This window comes from Drosophila rhopaloa, unplaced genomic scaffold (assembly GCF_018152115.1).
Source record: "Drosophila rhopaloa isolate 14029-0021.01 unplaced genomic scaffold, ASM1815211v1 contig_2, whole genome shotgun sequence".
NCBI lineage: Eukaryota > Metazoa > Arthropoda > Insecta > Diptera > Drosophilidae > Drosophila > Drosophila rhopaloa.
In genome coordinates this window covers 24592583-24617728 of record NW_025335083.1, presented here as the reverse complement: position 1 = coordinate 24617728, position 25146 = coordinate 24592583, and the positions used below count along the sequence as shown (strand labels likewise).

Sequence of the window (25146 nt, the reverse complement as noted above, 5' to 3'; positions counted from 1 at the left end):
AATTTTTTAGTATACTTAAAGTACGAACGCCTTTTAGTTTTTTCTTTTAAAATACCTACTTTTACGTTTTTCCACTGACTTAAACATTCCTAAAGTACTTTCATTAAAAAAGAAAATGCTAAAATGTTTTGAGTGAACGTATTATGAATTGATGAATAAAATACACAACAGGCAAACACTTGCTGTCCAAAAAGTGCTAATTTGAATTCATAAAACTGAAGGCAACCGCACACCGCGTATTCAGCTTGCTCTCGATCAACTTTACCTCCGTCCGACAGAATGAAGTACACAATAAAAAAAATAGGATACAAATTCAGTGGAAATTTGTAAAATAAAAAGATATTAGTTGTCCTTGCCTACGAAAGTTCATTACCTGGCTCCCAAAATGGTTTATAACAAATAATTTAAAAAATACTTAATTTCCAATATTGTTTTATACCTTTTTTTTCTGTGCACAAAATGCGAAAACTGTCTAATACTTGGCGGCCAAAAGCCCACTTCTAGGCAAACAAAAACAAAGCAAGTAATTTAATCAAGACAGTCAAGATATAGAAGATGGGCGTCGAACATGTTGCGGTCGAACCGCCTCGAACCGCCTCGAACGCAACTCTTATACGGCTCACACCCAATTCGAATCGGCAGCATAAAATATAGGCGACCGCTGCGCTTCTTGGCCATTTGTCGATGTGACGCCGTTTGCCGCGTGTCTCGTCTGCCAAAACTCCAGATTTCCTTCTGAACCTGGCCCAAAAAAACGAACCAACCAAGTCGTCGCTTTTTTGGTGGCAAAACGCGGCTGCCACGGGCAGCGTTTCAAATCCAAAAAAAATCGTGTTAGCAACAGTCGTTATAATCGACAAAACGGTAAATGCAATATAATGAGAACAAGTGAATGGCGAACGGTAGAACAATAAAACAATACCAATAATGGTTGTGAAAAGACAGTGGTCAATGGTGGTTAATTCTTGTGATTTACACACCAAAACAATACAATAAATAAAAGAAGTGAACTGTTGTTATCTTATCTCACGATGGTAACACGCTGCGTATGCGTAATGCTTTGCAGAGGTTGAGACCCAAATTGAAAAACACTTAAATCAAGTTGGCCAACAGCTGTTGTTCACTTTCCCTTTTCCCACCGTTTGCCCAGAAATAAACCACATTGAATCGTTACCGTTTTTGGATTTGGGAGCCTTTAATTAGCATCCATTAAAAGTGTGTGATGTAACTTTTAGAGGGTCTTTGAATCTTTTGAATTATATTTTACCATGTTGTGAACGTGGTTGTTGTCTTATCAGGTTGTTAGGTTGCTTGGTTTTCCCTCCAATAAGCCCTCTTGGATAAGATAAATAGTTCAAGCAAACAGTTTATAAACAGAATATTTCATATGTAAACGAATATTTCGCAGTTTTGTAACACAAGAATGTGCCATTTTATTTCCAAAATCCCAATTTAACAATCAATTTTTAGATAACAATTATAAAATATTCTAAAAATGCATAGAGGTGCATTTCAATAGTTTTGTTTTATTAAGAACCACGTACAAAATTTGATTCATTAAAAATACTCAGTTCTTTAATAATAATAATATCCAGAATGCACAAACATTCCGTCAATAACGAAAAATAAACGCGCAACATTTGCGAAAAAGTCCCCGTGGGCAATGTTTTTTGTGAAAGGAGAGAATTAAATGGCAAAACCATTTAAAGCTTCAGATAATCGGTTTGCATTCATGAACAGGCCTAATTAAATTCAATTGAATTAAGCTGAACAGAGTTGAACAATTAAAACGCAAACACAATTAAACCAAATGAATCGAGTGAAGATGGAAATGATGGAAAATAGTGCAAAGAAAAAATTGGAATGAAAACACAATTGAAACAGATACGAAAATTAAATATATTTATTGTTTACACTCATCTCAAAGCTTTTGTTCTGCCTCCAGTGAAAGCCGCATAATTCATTTGCCAAAACAACCACACCAAAAAGTAAATAAATAAATATCGAAGTGAACGTGATACGTCCTCAACCCAATTAGGAGTTAAATATATAAATAGAAGCTGTCCAAAAATGCGTCGCAACATCAAATTGATCGTGTTCGTGAGCATCATATGGATGTTCGTGATGGTCTACTATTTCCAATCCAGTACGGAAAAGGTAAGACTCAAGATATTTTTAATTTAGAAAAAAAATATATATTTTCCGTGGTACTAACTCAACTTAAGGGAACTTATTTTCAGTTTCTCCTCATTTTTATTAGTTTAATGTAATGCCCTGTATCTCATTTACTTTCATATTGCATCATCTACTATTTCACTTTCATTTTCCTTTGTCAGAACTTAAAACGTCAGGTTTTCTTCTATTGTATTTGTCAATATTACATTGGTAGTGAATGGTTGGCACTTTTAAAGCTTACATTTCGAATAATGCAATGTCTGCAAAAAAAAGGTGTCCAACTTTGAAGCGGATCCATCCTTCCTCTTCCGTCTGAATCATCATTACCATCTTTTTTCACGAACATTTTGATGATGGCATCGCAGAGGTCCGTTGCGTATGCCGCTCTGCATAGTAATTATTGGATTGCCACCGTACATAGCCTGCCACCAACTGGATAACCCATTGTTTTCTCTTTTCCTCTTTCACACCCTCTCACCCACCTCGTAATTAGCTCCCGTATATCTTGCCCACCTGTATTTTTGTCGCTTACTTTACAAGTTTTAATTCGTTTTTTTTCGGCTTGTCAGTTGCCAGTCATATAACAAACTCATATACTATTGTTAGCAGTTTGTGGTTATTTATTAGGGAAATTGTGACAGTTTTGGGTAGCAAAAAGGTTTGTTTGCGGGGGTCTTCTTATCAGAAGTTGTGCTTTTCAGAGCTGAAAATAAAATACAATTTTTGGGTGTCATAAAGTAAACAAATAAACATTATCTCTATGCATAATACCCTCTTACATTATGTCAGTCATACTATTTGGGTCAAGGAACACCAAAGCAATACCTTTAAATGCGCATTATGTTCGACCTTTCCTTAAGTTGTTTACATGATAAAATATTTCATTAAAAAATCAATTTGATTTTCTATCAATTCTACTTTTTCAACCTATTCCACTTATATCTGCAATTTATACTAACTTTATTATGTGGCTGTAAATTGTATTTGTCTCCGACACACGTGTACTTCAATTGAATTTGGTTTCTTATGTTTACTTATTTATCCAACCAGCAAGAGCAACGGAAAATTTTGTTTGTGTTTTCTGCAGAAAAAATAAATATTTTTCAGCACGACAAGGAAGAAATTCACCCTCACATGAGGCGAAATGTCAATTTATTTCAGCAATTTCAAATATATTTTTTACTTTATTTTGTTAGCGTGTGAAGAGAAGGGAAATTACATTCCCAATAAAATAAATAAAGCAAGTAAGAGTGGGTGGCAAAAACATTGCATGCAGCACATTTTTTTTATAATGTTTTAAATGTGTTAAACAAAAAATCCTTTAAATTTATTGACCACTTTGAGAGATGTTCTGGCATTCATAGCCTTTCTGTTATCAGCAACATTTTTTATGCTTTCAAAAAAAGAAGGCTACGTAGCTACTGGGTTGGAACATTTTTTAAAAAGAAGAAAAAGTTAAAAATGACAAACAAGTTTTAAATTATTTTAAAAGCTTTTTGAGGCAAGCGGCCATGCAATAATACGATAAATTGCAAATGGATTTTCAGGGCTTGACGAATCGATTGAGGGATACCATTTAAAAGATCGATTTATATTTTTATATAATTTCGGAAATTGTAATTATTTATGTGAATAAGTTTGTATTCGATTTTAGTGCAGGGGAAAATGTAAGTCCTGTATGTGAAACCATTTGTATTGAACTGTATTTGTGGGCATAGGTATGCAAAATTTAATAAGTGTGAAAACCCAATTCAATAAAGCTCTGTTAATTACACTTTTGATCTCTTACAATGATTAAACAGTGGAAAACGATAATTACGGAACAGGCTGCTGCAAAGCAGAGTGTTTAAAAATTGAAACGTAAATCTGCACAAATGAAGCCGATTATGGGGGAAATGCGAGCATATAATTTCACAGGCTCTCGCCCCGACGTCATCATTGCCATCGCCCTCGTCATCGTCGTGGTCAAAAGTGGAGTTCCAGCCTTGCTTTTTCCCCATGGAGCCCCCACAGCAATCATCTTTTTACCACCGCACCGAAATAATTTTTTATGTAAACTTGATTTATTTGCCTTTTTTGCGCTGCGAATGAAATACAGGAAATGCAGCCACAGTGCACTCACTGCACTCTTGGTCATTGGTTTTTTAATAATTTTATTTTTAGTTGTATTTCCCACTTTTGATAAGCTGTCCACCACTCAAACCTCGTTAATTTTTTTTTTTTGTTCCAGAGCAAGCCGAATTAATCCAAAAAACTAGATAAGATTACTCGTGTTTTCTGATCTGCTGAGCGTATACAATTTGAGATTATCAGAAGATAGATTGTGGGTGGTTTTATAAAGAAATTTGTATAAAAATAAATCTCTTACTTTGCTTTTTTTAAATAGATTGCAGCTGTTTTTTTATAGATTAAAGTCAAGCACTTCGAACAAGTAAAGTGGTAATATTTTTAAGCTATGAGCTAATTAGCGATTTATTTTTTAACAAGACGTTTCTTATAGTGGAATTTACTAAATATAAAATAAGATACATCCAACCAAACCAAACTGCAAAAATTATCACTACAAATTAAATTATGTTCAGTATTATTATTGTTGACATTAAAATGATTTTTTATATGTTTGATATCATTTAAAGCTATCTTTAGCTTACTGTACACTTATCCAGTTTGCCATTACCTTCCATTTTTAGAGTCTTCCGATCGATGGCTTACATCTTTTTTCTCCAGTTTTGCCATTCAATGACATTTCATTCATAAAAACATATCAACGTTTTCTGCCATCTCACGACCGACTCAAAACGAGAGCGCCAAATGGTTTTGAATGGAAAATTAATCACAAAAAAACGTGCACACAAGTCAATCACACATTAATTTCATTTAATTGTTAACAGCGGGGTGTTGGTTACATAACCGATTGATTAGTTTTCGCCTTTTTTGTTGGCCTTCTTTCTTTACGTGCGTTTGTGTTAATTACTTTGGTTAACCATTTGGAATTCCCGCAGCTTCTCAAAATAGAGTTTAAAATTAAACTTTCTCTTTTGTTGCCAAAGTTTTCCACTTTCGTCTGAAGCCATGTTTTGAAAAGATTTAAATTAAGAACAGTGAAGAAAGTAACTTGTGTCAGAATAAAGTAAGAAATTTTAATCAAGTGAATCAGGAGCTTTATTACGACAAATTCAATACACTTTATTTGCATTTAATGCGACGAATAGTTTTGCGTTATCTGGCTTTATATAAATTCAGCACTTAAAGTTGAAATTAGTTTTCGGGCTCTTTGTTTTAAGCCCTGTGAAACTATTTCCAATGCAATAGTTTTGCAACGTACTCTGAGTATTTTTATGCTGTACACTCCAAGATGTTCCAGCATCATTGCTCATATGCAAATGAAGCCATCATATATGCAAATTCAGCTAGAAACTTTTCACAGAAGTTTACTTTTCGATTTACTCACATGCGGCACTCAAAAATTCTATTATAACGACTGCCATTTAACTTTTATGGCCTTCCCGAAAAGGGGGTGAAAAAAAGAGTCAAAATGTGTTATAAATATTTCAAGTTCAAATTAAAATACTTTCGAAGACCTTAACGCCTCATGAATTCGATTTATGGCCCTGCATTTCAAAGAGTGGACGATAAAAAACACTAGTCTGTATACAAAAAACCAAATCTGAATAGCCGCAGAGAAAAAAGTGAACTTAAAATTTGCGTGACAGAGCAAGTTACGCTCTGGTTGACAATCTACATCGCATTACCAACAGCTGGGAACAAAAAAGTCATTGGAAAAGAATGCCAAAGAACCGACAAAAAAGTAATTTGCTATTGAAAATGCTGGAAATTAATTTCAATTAAATTCAAACGACGACGATGATCGAGCTCAGAAATCGAATTGATTTTAATGGTTAATAATAATTATTGTGAAGCAAATGACGAAAGCAGGGCGAGAAATTGTATTGAAAAATATTGACTTCTTCGAAAGAGTTTTGCTGGAGTCCCCTGGGAACTGACTGCCCCAAAAACTTTACACGGAAAGAAAAAGTTGTATATGGTGATACGTTAATTTCAAGGCCTAGCAAAATCACAAAATTTAATTGAATATGCACTCTTATACACGTTGTTCTTTTATTTTACGCCGAGTTGAATGCTAGATTTGTATATCAATGTATTTCTCAGAACAGCAGGTCACTCAAAAACCCATACCAATTAATTTCCCCATCTAGATTTAACGACAGTTCTCTTGGCAAACCGAGAAATTAGCATTTTATCGAAAAACTCGTCTTGGACTTTTTATGTTTCGGCTGTCAATGACAACTGGCCTGCCCAAAACAACTCAAGACCCCAAGTCGCCCAGTTGTATTTACAGAGTGTAGATGCTACTTTGGCATTTGGTGAGCGCTTTGATTTACTATGAATAATTAACGATGTTTATCTGCAGACAGGCTTGACTTTTGATTTTGTTTGACTAATTTGTGCTCGCAAGAGTGCGGGGAAAGGGGTTCTGCCAGATTAGAGGTCACAGTCGGCGCAAATGACAATCTTCTCGCTCGACCGGCTATGGATATACATTTTTGAATGGCCAGGGGCACAACCGGTTATCTGGCCCTATATTGCCGCTGGCCTATAGTTTTTCATCGGACCATCTGCTGCTGTTGTTTTTTGTGTTGCTGCCGGCCTTTAAGTTGCTGCGGGAGTAGCTCATGTTGCTGCGGGAGATGCTGATGTTGCTGCGGGGAGATGCTGATGTTGCTGCGGGGGATGCTGATGTTGCTGCTGAGTTCGCTGATGCTGCCGCAGTTGCTCAAATTCCCCTTATTCTTGCAGCTTCTGCGGATTTCACATTGCTGCGGAGCTGAGTGTTTCTGTTGGTATGTTGCAGCTAGATTTATTCCCTTCTCGGCGTTGCAACTTTTGATTTTGCTATTGCTGCTGCTGCAACTGCCATGTTTTTTATTTTTCCTTGGCAGCGAATGCCGATGCAGAAGCCTTGTCCTTTGCAGCGATTACCGCAGCCGTCGACTTCTCTTTGGCCGCAGTGGCCGCCGCCGATGCCTTCTCCTTGGCCGCCCCTGCGGTTGCCCCCGCTTTTGCCTTGGCCTCCTGGGCCGCCAATGCAGCAGCTTCTTTGGCAGCAGCGGCCGCTTCTCCAGCTTTTTTCTTACTCTCATCCATTACGCAACTTAACCGCAGCCAAAACCCAACGCATCGGGACAAGGTCGTCTGGTTTCCCTCAATCGCTGATCTGCTGCTGTCGGGGTACACAGACAAAAAATGTATTAAATTTCATATTAGTTACTGTAAGCAGATAAGTACGTTTGACTTTGAAGCCTGGAGCTCAGTCAGGATTTTTATATGATTTAAAACTAGAGTGGGTGCCTTTATAGGTCACACATCAACAAATTTCTTGTCAATATATATTTTTGTTGGATTAGATAGGGAAGAAATTGGATAATAAATTTAAAAAAATTATCTAGGGTAAAGCCCAACATTTTGGTTTGGACTATCAGTAAAGAATCTCTCTATACTCAAAATATTTATTTTTAAATTCTCTTTCATAATATTTTTGAATAATCAAATTGAGGATTCTCAGATGTTTTTCTTGTTATATAAACCGGTCACCGCTATTGCCAATACTTTTGGTAGTTGCCTCCGGACCACTTTCAATTTCATTTGGCTGATTTTTATTGTTATTTTACAACTTGTTTGGACTACTTCCTATTGCGGTCAGCAGCAGAGACCCTAAAAAGACACAGTAATTATAAATGGAGTTTGGGGAAATGATTTCTTTTGTGGAAGTCGAACACGAAGAACTTATAACTATCAATAAGCTGTTCATATGTTCGAAAAAGCAAGAGTAAAAAGTACGAAATCGATGATACAAATTTGTCTTCCTTTCTTGTAAAATTTAGTAATTGACACCTAAATAAATTTAAAATAAATAAAAAATATATATATTTTTAAACCAAATCCAATAGCTCATATATCTAAATATGTAGACGACAAGGTCTTGACATCTCTTCTTACCCATTGATCCTAAACCATTAAACAAAACGTTAAAAACCCAAGTGTTTAACCTTTACCCACTTGGCCAACTAACACGCAAGCCCCATGTATCTCCACCAGTGACCTAACATCACTTAACGAGGCTCGTCTCAAAAATAATGTTACAAAAATAAGCATAAAACGCCATAAGAGATTTGCGAGGGGACGCCGTGTTTGCCCAACACTCGTCACTTGGGTACGTCAACTTAACGTGTTTTGCGTCATAAAGTTCAAGTTCATTATGCCAGCGAAAGGAGAAGACCTGCAACGGCGGCGAAATAACAAAATAACAAAACAACAACCAGTTAACAACTCGCATGATGAGGGAGTCCAGTGGCGCCCACAAGCCACCGAAAAGGAAAACAAAGGCGAAAAGTAACAACACTTTGGTTAAGTGCTACTTGTCGGCGATTACACAAACAAACACGGCCAAACAAAAACACAGTCATAATTGTATGGCTTTTTTTTTGGGTATTAAATAATTATTATTTAATAATGGGCAGATGCCAAAGTTGGGAAACCAAACAAAAAAGACGGAGGAGCGTGGGAATGATGGATGCTGTTTGAATGTGGGTCACAAAATGATACAACTATATGTTATGATGTATGCTATGACCTTTAAATGATTTAGTTTAAATTACAACAAAATTAAGGTCAAAAAAGATCCCTTTGAGAATTTGATTTTAAAAGTAATGTTTATGAAAATGTTTAAAGTATCTTAGTTAACATCATTAAATGAATTTTTGTTTATTATTTTCTTATGAATTTAACAAATATTATTTTATTATACTATCTTTTATTATTTAAACAACGCCCTATTGACTTCTTTTTTTTGTAATTCCCATTCCTTTCGATTCCTACACAATCTTTTATTACACGGCTTTCACGGGGCTCATTTAAAATCAACTCAGAAACCACTTTGACATTTTAATTCCGACGAGACCTTCTTTCGTGACTCATGATCGAAATACATTTAAATGTCAATTTAAAGATGATCATTTAAATGCGAGTTTTAAGCCCAAGCAAGTGAAAGTACCGGTTCCAACGGCAAATGCAGACAATGACAATTGAACAAGTCGAGAAAGTCCAACCGAAGACAATTCAAATGCATGCGGTACGGTCTCCAATTGTCGGGCAACCGTTCGTACTCCGTTCGTTTTTATTTTATCTCCTCGAAGCCAACTGAATGCCAAAACTCACTGGCGGGGTTTTCTTTCGAGGCCTGTCTTAATTTTTTTACATTGCGATTTTCGGACATTTTCAGCCACTTAAGTAGTGGCATTCACCTCCGCTTTGTGTTCAGCTGTTGGCTTTTTCTGGTTTGCTTCTCCTTTTTTATGGCTAACAGTTGTGGATGTTGGCTTTTTGTCGTTTGGCTTGTTCGAATCGGGAGGAAAGGGCAAACTTCGAACATTTAGCAGTGATTGCTTTTGATTGGCTTCAGCTTGTCGTCATTTAAATATTAATCTCTGACAATAAATTAAATTAAACAACTTTGGAAATTATGTTTATCTGCAATAATAAATCACAAAATCATTACATACAATAAAAGGCTTACCCCTTGCACATTTCAGTGTCTTACTTAATCATTCAATTCGAACTTGTCAGTTGTTAATTTCAATTAGAAAGTGTTAACGCCATAATTAGATTTTTAAAATGCTCAACTGATTTTATTGACCTCACTGGGAAAATAGTAAACAATCTCATATTAATTGGCAAATAAATCTCTTTCTCAATAGACCAGCAATGCGCCAATTTAAATGTTTATCTGCCTGATTATCGTGATTGGCGTATTTATCGAAAAGCGGTTGATAATTTAGCCGCATCGATATTGCTAATAAACTAATTAAAACATTGCCAAATGAAATGAATGATCCCCAATTTCCAGTCCAAATAAATAAAGACCGCAGACCAATGGTTTTGGGTCATCAATATTTTGTATAAATTTCATCCGAAGCAAATAGTTTCCAGCTAGAATGGAAAAATGCCACTGCAACCAGAACCGAGATAAAGTTGTGTTCATTAATATGACTACACATTTGTCGTTTGTATTTTCTATCTATTTTTTTTTTTGCTCCGATTGTCGCCAGCTTCTGGCAATTTATCCTCCCCGGCGACCCTCTGCAAACAGTGCATCCATCAACCGATTGTTGAACTGTCTCAAATGTATCTCTTTGCATGCGATTGTATATCCCACAGCAGACCATGACTGAGCTCACTGTGGCCTGACTGATGACATGCGCCGGCCTCCCAATTCGCACAGTGTACCGAAACTGCTTAAGATAGTAAATAAGATAGAACACAATATTTGCATTCCAAAAAAAACAACATTTTTATATTTTTAAATATATATTTACTTGAGTTATTGTTGCCAATGTGGTTAACACATTTGTAAGGTTGAGTTAGAGAAATATTTTATTTTATTTCAGTGCAGCAAAAAGTTTTCATATATAATATTATATATTATTTAAAAAGTATATATATAAATAAATTTTCTACTTACTTAAATGTTCTTACATTCTATTTTTCACAAGTGGCTGAACAATATTTTATTTAGATATACACCGATCATATATTTATGATATAATTTTTAGAGGCTATTTTCGCCGGGATCCACTGTCCCTATCTATATATCTTCTTTAGCCTATTTTTTTCGAGGGCGTTACCAGCTGCCGGACTCCTATTTGTGCTTAATCATTGAAAAGTCTACATGAGTCACCCATTCGCAGCCAGACCAAATGGAAAACAATCAAACAGAGACAGATAGAAACTGACATAATAGGAAAAGCAAAGGAAAAAGAACAATCCACAATTAGTTATAGTTGTCTATTCGACTTCGGTTCAAGTCCGCGTTAATGGATGACCCACATTTGAGGCCACCAGTTGATTGTAAAATGCATTAATGGACGTAAGGCGTGAATTTCTCGGGCTAATTTCCAAGTTGGCCTTAATTGATTTTCTTCACTCTTTCGGAAAGTCAAAGGTTGAACTCGAAGGCGTGGCCAAAAGCAATGAGGCATTGTTTGTGACCCAAGCTCGACGCCCAGAAGACCCACAATTTATGCAAAGCACTTCAATATATTTTATGAAGAGATCTCTTGTCGCAACCCAGGAGCAGCAGCCCCTTGTCTTGTGGGTTTTATGGCGGGGTTAGATGTTAGGCACTTAGGCAAAGTCACTCACAGTGGCAATTTGGGCGCAAAACATCCGCAAACACACAGGCCCGAAACCTCAAACATGCAACAGCTGCCGCCCGGTTGCAACTTGCAATTTATTGCAGCTTCATCTGCTTGGACCACTAACTGCAAATGATGCTCCAGAGTCGGGAGGAGCCACAAAATGTTTGTGTGCCCCAGCTATTATGCGGATCTCATGCCTCTGGACGAAAACTTACTTCACAAAGCTTAAACTTTAATTGAAAAATATTGAACTTGCCTTGAAATGACTTCTGTGTGTGCCACAGGGACTTAAAAAAACAACCAAAGTGGAAATGGCGAACAACTTTAAAGTCGTAGCCTGTCATAAAAAAGATAATTAGAAAAGCATTTGTTGTTTACTGGCAAAACAAGAATAATAATAAAAGGCATACATATCGTAAATATAGTAAAACAGAGCCATCTGCAAAACAATCTCCATAATTGGCAGCCATATAAACATGCTCCATTCGAATAATTCCATTCCAATAACTATAACTATGTAAGCTCGTTTTGCTGACTGATTTACGGCCTGACCTTAGCAGAAATGGAAAGGAAGATCAAAGCCCGGCAAAAAGCAAATAACTATATATATTTAATTGAGTTTTGCAAGACGAAGGAAACTTGTTGGCCGCTTCCACTGCAGCGATTGTCATGAGGAAGCTAACCAAATAACACAAAAAAAAAGCAGAGACAACGAAGATGCCACACAAATTTTGCTACCAAAACAATTTGCAATTGTTGCTGCTGCTGATGCGGCCGCAATTTGGTTGGCATGGCACACAATTTCCATGCCACCGAAGAGTTGCATAACGCAGCTGCAGTTGCCACCACACAATCGTCCATCAACGGAAAATCGGGGGTGTGGAAAGCGGAGGCACATGTGAGTTTTCCCATTAACTTGTTGGGTCAATCCATCGCTGGTGTTGGCCAAACATAACAGATAATTATGCTTATGTTTGCTCGGAGGATTCGAGCCGCTTTCACGGATCGTCAAGCACTTCTCTCGATTTTCCACCTTGTCTAGCCATTGACTCATCACCAGTTTCGTCTAACCCAACCATCTTCTGGTTAACATTAAACCCACAAAATGTCATCAAAAGAAGATACAAATCTTCTTTCTTTTTGAAGCTTTCGAAAATTAACCATAGGCAGACTTGTGTTTTACAATCAATCATTAAAAACTGGGAAAACGTTTGAGTAATAAAAAAGCGGAAGTAAAACTGTCGAAAGTGTAATTTTTGTTTATGATTCAGCACTTGAAAACTTATATTTTATTTTGAAATTTATTTAAAGCCTTATAGAAACATGTTCTTAACCCTTTAGTTTATAGTCAACACACAATGCAGTGTTCAATGAAACTTTCTGGGACAACTTTGTTGATTATTCCGATGAAATGTGAAACCCTTTCTGGTAAAATAAACTTTTGCCCAAAATGTATGGTGAACAAACTGAATAACAAGATTTTCTGGGCCCATGACATGTGGCATAAACAATTTTTATCTTGGGCGCCTTGGATTGCTTGTTTTTCTGCCTGCCGACAGAAGGAGCATTTGTCAATATTTTTGGTTTCGAATGGCGTGCATAGACTTTTAATTGAATTCTGTTGTTCTTTGGTTTATTCGAGGTTTTGCCCATTTTGGGGTGTGGCCCCCCAAAAAGCTTTGATTTGTAATGCAGAAAAAGAAACGGGAACCCGAAACAGATTGCAAAAAATGATAAAGTTTCGCTTGTTCGTCTCCTCGCATTTTCTTGTATGGGTGAAAACTAAATTTGATACGTTCCAATTACTAAATTATGCAGTTAGGAGCTCTTTCGATGTAAAATCATTCAGCTGGAAGACTGCACACGCTCAGAGTCAGACTCAGAGCATGGCGAAGTGGGAAAACACGAAGCCCCAGCCAAGATTAAAGAAATCTCCGCTCTACTCTCGGCTAAACAAACAGACAGCAAAATAAAACCAAATAGTGGTTAAGGTTGAGTGAATTAGGGGGAGAAACACATGCACGGTCAACTCAAAGAAGCAATTTAAATTGTGGAAAGAAAACAGCAATAAAGAAAATTAGGGAAACACGGAAAATTGTCACTAATTAGAAAATGGTATTCTCAATTGTAAAACAGACACATTAATTAGCAATGGATACTAACTTGTCAAGGTCCAGAAAAATCATTTAAATAGAAGATAAGATTTCAAGGTCAAAATGTTGAAGAGTTAAGCCGAATTTCTAAGTCACTTCATTCATAGAAAATATTCGATGATGGTCTTCTGTCAATGTATAGATATTGAAATAACTTTGGAAATATTTTCTATGATAATAAATCGCACTGTTCTTTAGCATTTTGAAAAATTTCGACTTGCAGTAAATTTATTATTCAATAAATATAAACAATTTAAGCATTAATTAGCAATAGATATTGCCTCCAAAAAAATCATTCAAATTGAAGAATAGATTTCGAGGTGAACATTATGAAGTGTTAAGCCGAATTTCTAAGTCACTTAATTCATAGAAATGTTCGTTGATGGTCTTCTGTCCTAAATATTTAATTAACTTTTGAAATATGTTTAATGAAAAATTTCGACTTGCAGTAAATTTACTATTCAATAAATATAAACAATTTAAACAATTTTTGGAATACCGAACCCATTATTGCCGATATAACTAATATAAGAAGGCATAACCAAATTACAATAACTCTTGGTTTGTGAAGACTCCTAATGAAAGTTCGAAAGTGGAAAATCTAATTGGCGTGTTCGCCATGGCCACGCTCCTGCTTGGCCCTCTTCTCGGCTCCAATCTCGGCCAGCATTTGTTGGGTTTCGCGGGCCAATCGGACCAGGGTTTGGAGATCGCGCTCCAGGGTTTCGATTCGCCTGCGCTGGGTGTCCACGACCCGCTGATAGCGTTGGATCGCCACTCCGCGGGATTCGGCCAGATTGCGCCAGTAATCAATGTCCTCGGGCAGAGACTCCAGTAGTCGATTGCAGGATGATGATGCCCTCTTCAAAGTCCTATTCAGCATCATTATAATGCGGGCCGTGGTTCGAAATGAGATGCTTGATGATGGCTCCTTCGTTAACGGATTTGCCTGGGATTCCAGGGATCTGGCGATTATATCATTGATTACCAAATCGGTGTGGAAAGTCATCTTGGGGTCATTGTCGCGGGTTGAATCCGTCATGCCCTTCTGTTTTGATTCCTCGACTTGCTGAGTGTTCAAGTTGACTGCCATTGCTTAATGGTAACGGCTTATCAAATTTGGAAATATTTTGTTTATGTCCTGTCTACGAATTGATATATTGTGTGGGATTTGATTCAAATCAACTAGAGTTCCTTTTCAGGGCTTTCTGTGATTAAAAACAACAGTTTATATATCATAAATTTCAAAAAGAAATAAAGTTAAATAATTCAAAAACATTTAACTCACACAATGTCAGACAAAGTCCATAGAAGTCTACAAAAAGAACCATTAATTCCATTATTTTAAGCTCTCAGTTATTTATCATAGTTTAATTGAGTTCGGTTTCTGTGGCTTATTATCCTAGCTCTGCGCATAAATCATTAAAATGGGAAAATAAACACCAGCTTTCCCATTCGCCACAAAAGTCTTATCGAAATTTCCATATATTCTCTGTGACCCCAAACAAAAAAAACAATCAATGCCATCAAATGGCTGTGAACTCAATTCAAACCGACTCGTTTTTCTTTGCTATTTCATTTTTATTTAGCTGGATACATTGAACTCGAGCGATAAACGCAGAGAAGACCAAAAAAAATACAAACATTTATGGCAACTTGTTGCTCTGGTTTGGCTTGATGACAAAGTTGATGATAGTTTCTTGCCAAAAGTTAATGACAAGTCCGGGCAAACTAGAATTTGATCAGCTCAAAATCTGTGATTTGGAGTCTTGACTTTGACTTTTTGAGTGGGCAAAAAGTTTCATCTTTCCCTTGACGTCGGTCGCATAATTTTTCAGCCATTACTCTCCTGAGGATTTCCATAAATAGATTCGGCTTGCAATGGGAGTTGCTGGACCCAAAGGACAAATAAATCTGCAAATTGAGAAGAAAGTTTTCATTTTTATTATTCACCATTTTATGATAAAAATAGCTCTGAAAATTGAGTCTGACTTGTGCTTAATTAGAGCTAGAAAACCAACATTGTTAAGGGCTATCGGATGGGAGTTTGGCCAATAAGAGTCCACAGTTTCGACTTCAAACAAGGAAACTAATTAAGACACCATTGTAAATGGAATTTGCGAACAGCTCGCTAGACTTTAATAAAGAGGTCCAGCCACAATGCATTTCCGTTGGCACTTAGCCTCAAGGCTTTCTTCTTGGTCCACGCCCCATTGTGTTTACGCTGCGTATACGTAATCCGATTTGTTTATGAGCAGTTTAGGTCACAGTTCGATTGTTCTACCAGCCTCGAGATGTTTGTAATGTGAAGCTCAAGCTGGTTCGAATCAGAAATTGCAGTGGGAGGTCTTGAAATGATACCCACATTGGCTGGAAGTTATTGCAATTTAATGCTTGACTTTTATCTTCAGACTGATTTCTTAGAATTTTCAATCCCATTTCAAATGATTATATAGGTTACATATATATGTATATGTAGGTCATAACCTTTAAAAGTAAAAATAAATTGCAAGTCAAAATTTAAATACAGATTTTTAAGGAATTAAACCAAAAGGCTTTTGAGGCATACCACTTCATAATCGGACATGAATTAGAAAAGTTATGGGATTAGATGTGCAGATTTTATGCCACTTTTCAGCGAAGTCATTTTTCGAAAATTTGGAAAGGGGTAACACTGTAAAAATGATGAAAAATCGACCCAAAATTACAAACCAAACTGAGTATACAGTTTTTTTAGAGAATTAAACCACAATCATTTAGAGGTATGCCACTTTGGAATCGGATGTATGTAAGAAAAGTTATGGGCTTAGAAGTGCAGGTTTTAGGTTACTTTTCTGCAAGGCCATTTTTCGAAAATTTGGAAAGGGGTAACACTGCAAAAATGATGAAAAATCGACCCAAAATTACAAACCAAACTGAGTATACAATTTTTTAGAGAATTAAACCACAATCATTTAGAGGTATGCCACTTTGGAATCGGATGTATGTAAGAAAAGTTATGGGCTTAGAAGTGCAGGTTTTAGGTCACTTTTCTGCAAGGTCAGTTTTCGAAAATTTGGAAAGGGGTAACACTGTAAAAATGATGAAAAATCGACCCAAAATTACAAACCAAACTGAGTATACAGTTCTTTAGAGAATTAAACCACAATCATTTAGAGGTATGCCACTTTGGAATCGGATGTATGTAAGAAAAGTTATGGGCTTAGACGTGCAGGTTTTAGGTCACTTTTCTGCAAGGCCATTTTTCGAAAATTTGGAAAGGGGTAACACTGTAAAAATGACGAAAAATCGACCCAAAATTACAAACCAAACTGAGTATACAGTTTTTTAGAGAATTAAACCACAATCATTTAGATGTATGCCACTTTGGAATCGGATGTATGTAAGAAAAGTTATGGGCTTAGAAGTGCAGGTTTTAGGTCACTTTTCTGCAAGGCCATTTTTTAAAAATTTGGAAAGGGGTAACACTGTAAAAATGACGAAAAACCGACCCAAAATTACAAGCCAAACTGAGTATACAGTTTTTTAGAGAATTAAACCACAATCATTTAGATGTATGCCACTTTGGAATCGGATGTATGTAAGAAAAGTTATGGGCTTAGAAGTGCAGGTTTTAGGTCACTTTTCTGCAAGGCCATTTTTTAAAAATTTGGAAAGGGGTAACACTGCAAAAATGATGAAAAATCGACCCAAAATTACAAACCAAACTGAGTATACAGTTTTTTAGAGAATTAAACCACAATCATTTAGATGTAAGCCACTTTGGAATCGGGTGTCTGCAAGAAAAGTTATGGACTTAGAAGTGCAGGTTTTAGGTCACTTTTCTGCAAGGCCATTTTTCGAAAATTTGGAAAGGGATAACACTGTAAAAATGATGAAAAATCGACCCAAAATTGCAAACCAAACTGAGTATACAGTTCTTTAGAGAATTAAACCACAATCATTTAGAGGTATGCCACTTTGGAATCGGATGTATGTAAGAAAAGTTATGGGCTTAGAAGTGTAGGTTTTAGGTCACTTTTCTGCAAGGCCATTTTTCGAAAATTTGGAAAGGGGTAACACTGTAAAAATGATGAAAAATCGACCCAAAATTGCAAACCAAACTGAGTATAAAGTTTTTTAGAGAATTAAACCACGATCATTTAGATGTAAGCCACTTTGGAATCGGATGTCTGCAAGAAAAGTTATGGGCTTAGAAGTGCAGGTTTTCGGTAACTTTTCTGCAAAGCCATTTTTTCGAAAATTTGGAAAGGGGTAACACTGCAAAAATGATGAAAAATCGACCCAAAATTACAAACCAAACTGAGTATACAGTTTTTTAGAGAATTAAACCACAATCATTTAGAAGTATGCCACTTTGGAATCGGATGTTGGCAAGAAAAGTTATGGGCTTAGAAGTGCAGGTTTTAGGTCACTTTTCTGCAAGGCCATTTTTTAAAAATTTGGAAAGGGGTAACACTGTAAAAATGACGAAAAACCGACCCAAAATTACAAGCCAAACTGAGTATACAGTTTTTTAGAGAATTAAACCACAATCATTTAGATGTATGCCACTTTGGAATCGGATGTATGTAAGAAAAGTTATGGGCTTAGAAGTGCAGGTTTTAGGTCACTTTTCTGCAAGGCCATTTTTTAAAAATTTGGAAAGGGGTAACACTGCAAAAATGATGAAAAATCGACCCAAAATTACAAACCAAACTGAGTATACAGTTTTTTAGAGAATTAAACCACAATCATTTAGATGTAAGCCACTTTGGAATCGGGTGTCTGCAAGAAAAGTTATGGACTTAGAAGTGCAGGTTTTAGGTCACTTTTCTGCAAGGCCATTTTTCGAAAATTTGGAAAGGGATAACACTGTAAAAATGATGAAAAATCGACCCAAAATTGCAAACCAAACTGAGTATACAGTTCTTTAGAGAATTAAACCACAATCATTTAGAGGTATGCCACTTTGGAATCGGATGTATGTAAGAAAAGTTATGGGCTTAGAAGTGCAGGTTTTAGGTCACTTTTCTGCAAGGCCATTTTTCGAAAATTTGGAAAGGGGTAACACTGTAAAAATGATGAAAAATCGACCCAAAATTGCAAACCAAACTGAGTATACAGTTCTTTAGAGAATTAAACCACAATCATTTAGAAGTATGCCACTTTGGAATCGGATGTTGGCAAGAAAAGTTATGGGCTTGGATGTGCTGGTTATATGTCCCTTTTCTGCAAAGCCTTTTTATAGAATTTGGAGGGGTTAACTCATAAAAAAAGATAACATATTTTCGAATGCTTACCTTAGAGTCAATTTGAACGAGATGCAGATCCTTTTTAAATGTTACTAATATCAAATAAAACGTTTCTTTCAAATCTTGAAAATGCTTTTAACCAATTCCAAGCCAATCCAACCTAATCAATAGACCGTAAAAGTATTCAACATCTGCTACCACTCAAGCCCCAAGAGCTTCTCCAACCCAATTCAAAGACGCTTTTGCTCTTATTTGGCTGGCTAACTGACCCAACTAAATTGACAAATGAATCATTTCACTCCGCTAAACAGTGACCCAATTTCACAGGCCCTGGAATAGGGTTTCATGGCCCCGGGTCGGTTATTAATTGCCCTTTTGCGTTGAATCTATTTGTCAAGAGTTTTGTCAGGAGCTCCTTTATCGGGGGCTCTTCTAACTCTGATTTATGTGTGGCAAACGTATTGAAAGCGATTTCTTTTTCAGCTGACTTTGGCACTTTGTGTTCCACGCTGCGTATGCGTGATTTTAATTTTAAGTGAAGCTCTTTTTTCTGGCTCTTTGTTGCCTGCTTTTGTGGGTCTTTCTCGTTTCAATCGTTCCGGTTGAAACATGCTGCCTTTTAGCAAGAATTTCCAAATCGTTTTAAGCACTAAGCTACCCCTTAGTATATTTGTATGTTTTTTGTGCACAGCTTAATTTGACATGCAAGATTTCACCCGACAGCATTTCCATTTAAAACAGATTTTGCGCCTCAATGTGTTTGCACTTATAAGTTATTTACTTAAAATGTCCTCAAGTGGGGTCCCCCATCAATTGTCTTTGCCTTGTTTGGTATGAGTATTTTTAGGACTTGTCTCAAGGTTATTTCGGTGTCTGCTGAGTGACATTGTTGTCCTTGCATTGTCTGTATTTTTAAAAGAACCAGACACATTGTTTGGTTATCGAAAGTTGTCAGTCTGGGTTTTGTTATTTACTTGTGGTAGGGGTTTGTCATTAAAGCTAAAGCTAAAAATACATTCACTATAACTTCATTACTTAAAGTGTTCTGGAAATTTAAAGGGGCTATCATCTTATTATTATTAAGCACAATATAAATGTCTTTAAGAACTTTCGAAATTTTGTGCTGCAAGCAAATGTTTCAGACCTTTCTCCTAAAAGGTTTTCCGTGTTATTTTAGCTCTAGAGTCTCCAAAGAAATCTTGGACATTGTTCAAACTGGGTCGTGGTCGTGGCCTGGGCTTTTGGTTCCCGGTTGCTGGCAACATTTGCAATTTATAGATTATTAATCTTGGAGTAAACACGAAAACTGTTCGCAATGCTTTGCCTCTTAGTTCTGTTCTGTTCTGTTGTGTTTCGAGCTAAAACTTTGGCAAAACTTTCCCATAAACCTGCACGAGACCCAAACCCTTTGCATTCTCCCTTTTGCACTTGAAAAAATAAAGTTTCAATATGATTTTTATTATAATTGCTAAGCCTTGTTGTAAGCAGATGGCTTTTAAAAGTGAGATGATACAGTCAATTTTAAAGATCTTATTTATAAATATCTTTACTTATGAGAATGCTTTAAGTTCTTCGTATCAATTTGGTAATTTCTTCTTTATTTTTATTAAACCATTGTATTTCTTGAAGTGTAAGAGAATGGTTCCCAGTTGAGTTGAGTTATTGCCCCGAACGGGCGTCAACGTCGCCAATGTGGCGCAGATTAAAGAAATAAATTAAAACACTTGTCTCCCCCCGTAAACTCTGTGTCCGTTTAGGTGGAAAATCGAGCGCTGCGGCTACGTGAGGTGGCCACCGCCATGCAGCAGTACCAGGACGACTCCTCCTCGGCGGCCGCAGCCTCCACCGCCCGCCAGTGGGCGCCAGCCGGCGGTGGAGCAGGAGGGGGGGGGGAGCGGGGGCGGCGGCAGGAGCAGCTGGCAGCGGGGCCGACGATCCCGGCGGCAATGTCATTCTAATCGGGTCTGTCAAGGACTTCGAGCGCAATGCGGTCCACGGCCTCAAGTTGCATGGAATCGTGGCTCTGGAGGAGACATCGCAGGTAAGGACTATAGAATGTGGAATTAAATTTGGATTTATGTTGTAGTGACTTTTAAAGTATTAGTGTGTCAACTCTAATCTATTGGCAACCATTTAAATTGCTTGAACAATTTCTTAACTTAAAGTAAACCAAAATTTCAATTTACACATCAGTCCATAACTGATACAATAAAATATTTTACTACTAATAATATTCCTGAAATCAACTTATAATACTTAAAGTTTTGTCTTAAAAAAAAGTTTGTAAAAAGTGTTTTAGCGCACTAAAATACATTTATCAAATATTTTTTTTGGAATGAACTTTTTTTGATAACATAGATAAAACACAAAGCAATATCCGTTATTTTCAGGGTCTTACTGGTGGAACAGGTGGACCTGGTGGTCGATTACCAGTGGCTCCCAGTGGACGTGGCACCGAAGTGGAGTACTTCAATGAGGCGGGCTACATTCGAGCAGGAGCCCTGCGGAATGGTGAAGATCCTTATATCAGAAATCGATTCAATCAGGAGGCCAGCGATGCTCTGCCCAGCAATCGGGACATACCCGACACTAGAAATCCCATGTGAGTTCAGAAAAAAAACGTTTTGAAAGGGAACATATTTGAAGTGGGGTCTTATTTCAACGAACCAGGTGCCGAACCAAGAAATATCGCGAAGACTTGCCCGAGACGAGTGTCATTATCACCTTCCACAACGAGGCGAGGTCCACTTTACTTCGCACCATCGTGAGTGTCCTTAATCGCAGTCCCGAGCACTTGATTCGCGAGATCGTCCTCGTGGATGACTACAGTGATCATCGTAAGTGGTTTTATTATTTTTAGGAATAAGTATTTGTAAGAAAAGATTTGTTTATTTAGTGAAGTTAAGGATATTGGAATTTAATGAAAGAAAACTCTACATAAAATGCATAATATTATAAAATGAAAATGTCAGTTTTATTAAAATTAAAAATATGGAAGACGTTCCATTAGAAATGTTTACATATGTGTCATATCTGAATAAGGACTTTAATGGAAACCAATTTTAAATGAAGTTCCATTCAATTAGACTTACAATAACATAAATATCTTTAAGCTAAAACCTATTTAATTTTTCTAAAAAATATATTACATTTAATTATTTTCTTAAAAATAATTTGGAAAACTCTATTACACTAAAATGGTTAAAACTATTTTTAAAACTCATTTTTTAGCTGAGGATGGTCTGGAGCTGGCGAAGATCGACAAGGTGCGGGTGATCCGCAACGAGAAGCGCGAGGGTCTGGTGAGGTCAAGGGTCAAGGGCGCGGACGCGGCGGTGAGCAGTGTCCTGACCTTCCTGGACAGCCACGTGGAGTGCAACGAGCTGTGGCTGGAACCGCTGCTGGAACGCGTTCGCGAGGATCCCAGCCGCGTGGTCTGTCCCGTGATCGACGTGATCAGCATGGACAACTTCCAGTACATCGGAGCCTCGGCCGACTTGCGCGGCGGCTTCGACTGGAATCTGATCTTCAAGTGGGAGTACCTCAGTCCCTCGGAGCGGGCGATGCGGCACAATGACCCCACCACGGCCATCAGAACGCCAATGATTGCCGGCGGCCTGTTCGTCATCGACAAGGCCTACTTCAACAAGCTGGGCAAGTACGACATGAAAATGGACGTGTGGGGCGGCGAGAACCTGGAGATCTCGTTCCGCGTGTGGCAGTGCGGCGGCAGCCTGGAAATCATACCCTGCAGCCGCGTGGGTCACGTCTTCCGCAAACGGCATCCGTACACCTTCCCCGGCGGAAGCGGCAACGTCTTCGCCCGGAATACGCGACGTGCCGCGGAGGTCTGGATGGATGACTACAAGCAGCATTACTACAACGCCGTGCCCCTCGCCAAGAACATTCCCTTCGGCAAGTGAGTACACTGGTACAAATAGTACCTAGTTAGAAAATATCAAGGCTATAAATCAGTGAGAATACCATAGGAAAATTAGGTATTGGATTTCATTTATTGTCCTGGAAAATTGGATCAATATTTTTTATTATTTTCATTCTTTTTTTTTAACTTGGTCTTTTGTAAAAGCATTTTTTAAATATCACTTGGTTTTGATAAATTTCAGAAATATCTTTTAAGCAATTTTAGGTAGTAAACAATTTGCTAGCAAATTCATGTTGCAAAGGGGATAGTAAAATGCGTTTTATGAAACATGTTTAATTTTTCGTTAAGTCTTGCAATTTCCATTTATAACTTTTTTCAAAAATGAATTCCTCTTCTAGTGCATAAAATACTTTAGTCAAGTTATTTATTTCACATTGTTTTCCCGCGTGCCTTCTTTCCTCGCTTAGCATTGATGACCGTCTGGCTTTGAAGGAGAAATTGCATTGCAAGCCTTTCAAATGGTATCTGGAGAATGTCTATCCCGACCTGCAGGCCCCCGACCCACAGGAGGTTGGCCAATTCCGACAGGATGGCACCGAGTGCTTGGACACGATGGGCCACTTAATCGACGGCACCGTGGGTGAGTACAAACCCATAAAGTTTCACAAGGTTTTATTAAGTCAGATCAGAAAAATAGGGGAGAAGCATTGAAAACATTAGGAAAATTGTCTGTTAATTTAAATATATTTATTTTAAATTTTTAATGATGAATTAAGGTGGAATGGACTTCAAATCTCGAAGACAACGCAAATTCAGCCTAAAACCAAAGAGAGCTTCTTTTATTATAAGCAATTAATTTTCATTAATTCATTATTCTTAAATAAATATTTATACTTGTAAAATAATCCCTTATAATTAATAAGTGAAAGCCTGAAAAATTTTAATTTAAATAATATTTACCATTCTTGTTGTACAACTTATAAACAAACTTTTTCCAATAATTTAAGAATAAAAACTTTTTGATTTTATTAATAATATAAGTGCCATAGTGTTTTTAGTTTTAAAAGTATATTTTTAAATATTTTCTTTAATGTTTTTTTTTTAATTTTCGTAATCCCTTCCAGGAATCTTTCCGTGCCACAACACGGGCGGCAATCAGGAGTGGGCCTTCTCGAAGCGTGGCGAGATCAAGCACGATGACCTCTGCCTGACCCTGGTGACCTTCGCGCGGGGGTCGCAGGTGGTGCTGAAGGCGTGCGACGATTCCGAGAACCAGCGGTGGATCATGCGGGAGGGCGGCCTGGTGCGGCACTACAAGATCAACGTGTGCCTGGACTCCAGGGATCAGACGCAGCAGGGCGTGAGTGCCCAGCACTGCAATTCGGCCTTGGGAACGCAGCGCTGGTCCTTCGGGAAGGACGCGTGAGGAAGAGGTCTTGGCTTTGGACTGAACTAAAGGAGAACTAAAGCGCAGATCGGTCGTGATATATGTGCAAGTTGATGGGAGGAAGCCTACCTAACGCGATGCGGATTGTATGTGTACTGTACTGTGTACTTGTAATGATTTATCCATGTTGATTTGTTGCTGAACGGAAGACACTCAAACACCCATTATATATTAACTGCATATATATATATATATATATATGGAATAAGTTCAACCCTAGTTTAAATTCCAATCAACTACTCCCGGGGGGTTAAAGTTAAACGCTACCTAAACAAAAAACCAACATTAAGGGCATACAAAAAATGTACTTAGACTGATTAATTTTTTGTATATGTATAAAAAATATATGAAAATGAAATAATGCTATAACATATATAACCTTTGGCAGCTGATACAAAAAAAAAATGAAAATGAACTGTAACTAATTTGCATTCTCACACAGCACACATTCATTCAAGTCAATTAAGATCTATACGAACATGCCACAAATTAGTACCCACATATGGTCCGTTTCAAACACTTAGATACCCAAGCTCAGAGTCTTCTCAACCTTGTACTTAAAATAAAACATGAAATGTTATCATTAGTTCTAATTATACACCTAAGTGAAATCATTTAAAATCATTGACAACTATATGGAATATGTATGTGTATATATTGAGAAAAAAATATTATTATATTATCGATGGCCAAAAAAGTGAACATAGGCAAAGCGGAAAAAGTGAATTGCCTGTTGTGTTTCACCATCAATTGGTTGTTATTTCGATTGCATAAATCATTTTAGGTTTTCAAAGGAAAATGTATTTGTTTTTTATCACAGACAGACAACCGAATCGAATTGTGAGCATATTTTTTCACATAAATTACTTTTTATTTGAATTGCTGGCAAAACGCGAATGATTTAAAATCCATATGGAAAAACAAACCAAATATTGTATATTTGTTTGGATACTCAAAAAAAGTAATGAACGATTAAAAGTGAATTTTTAATTTAAATCAACTAGAGAGGCAACAAAAAACGAAAACAATAAATGGAAAC

The 25146-nt window shown here is 37.0% G+C and overlaps 3 protein-coding genes across 3 annotated transcripts; 1 reads left to right on the top strand and 2 right to left on the bottom strand.

Moving 5' to 3' along the window:
- Positions 1-875: 875 nt before the first annotated feature.
- LOC108047228 (polypeptide N-acetylgalactosaminyltransferase 2) lies at positions 876-25146 on the top strand. Its single transcript, XM_017127334.2, is given in 8 exon segments — positions 876-2157; positions 20535-20666; positions 20669-20818; positions 21168-21379; positions 21448-21614; positions 22009-22696; positions 23128-23300; positions 23785-25146. Coding segments are annotated over 8 exon segments (1911 nt in total). The 5' UTR covers positions 876-2070; the 3' UTR covers positions 24087-25146.
- On the bottom strand, positions 6405-7705 carry LOC108047231 (late embryogenesis abundant protein 1). Its single transcript, XM_017127338.2, has 2 exons — positions 7483-7705; positions 6405-7417 (listed from the first exon to the last, which is right to left on the bottom strand). Exon 2 carries the CDS (start codon positions 7339-7341, stop codon positions 7120-7122), a length of 222 nt encoding a protein of 73 aa, XP_016982827.1. The 5' UTR covers positions 7342-7417; positions 7483-7705; the 3' UTR covers positions 6405-7119.
- On the bottom strand, positions 13923-14715 carry LOC108047230. The gene has a single exon (XM_017127337.1). It carries the CDS (start codon positions 14634-14636, stop codon positions 14145-14147), a length of 492 nt encoding a protein of 163 aa, XP_016982826.1. The 5' UTR covers positions 14637-14715; the 3' UTR covers positions 13923-14144.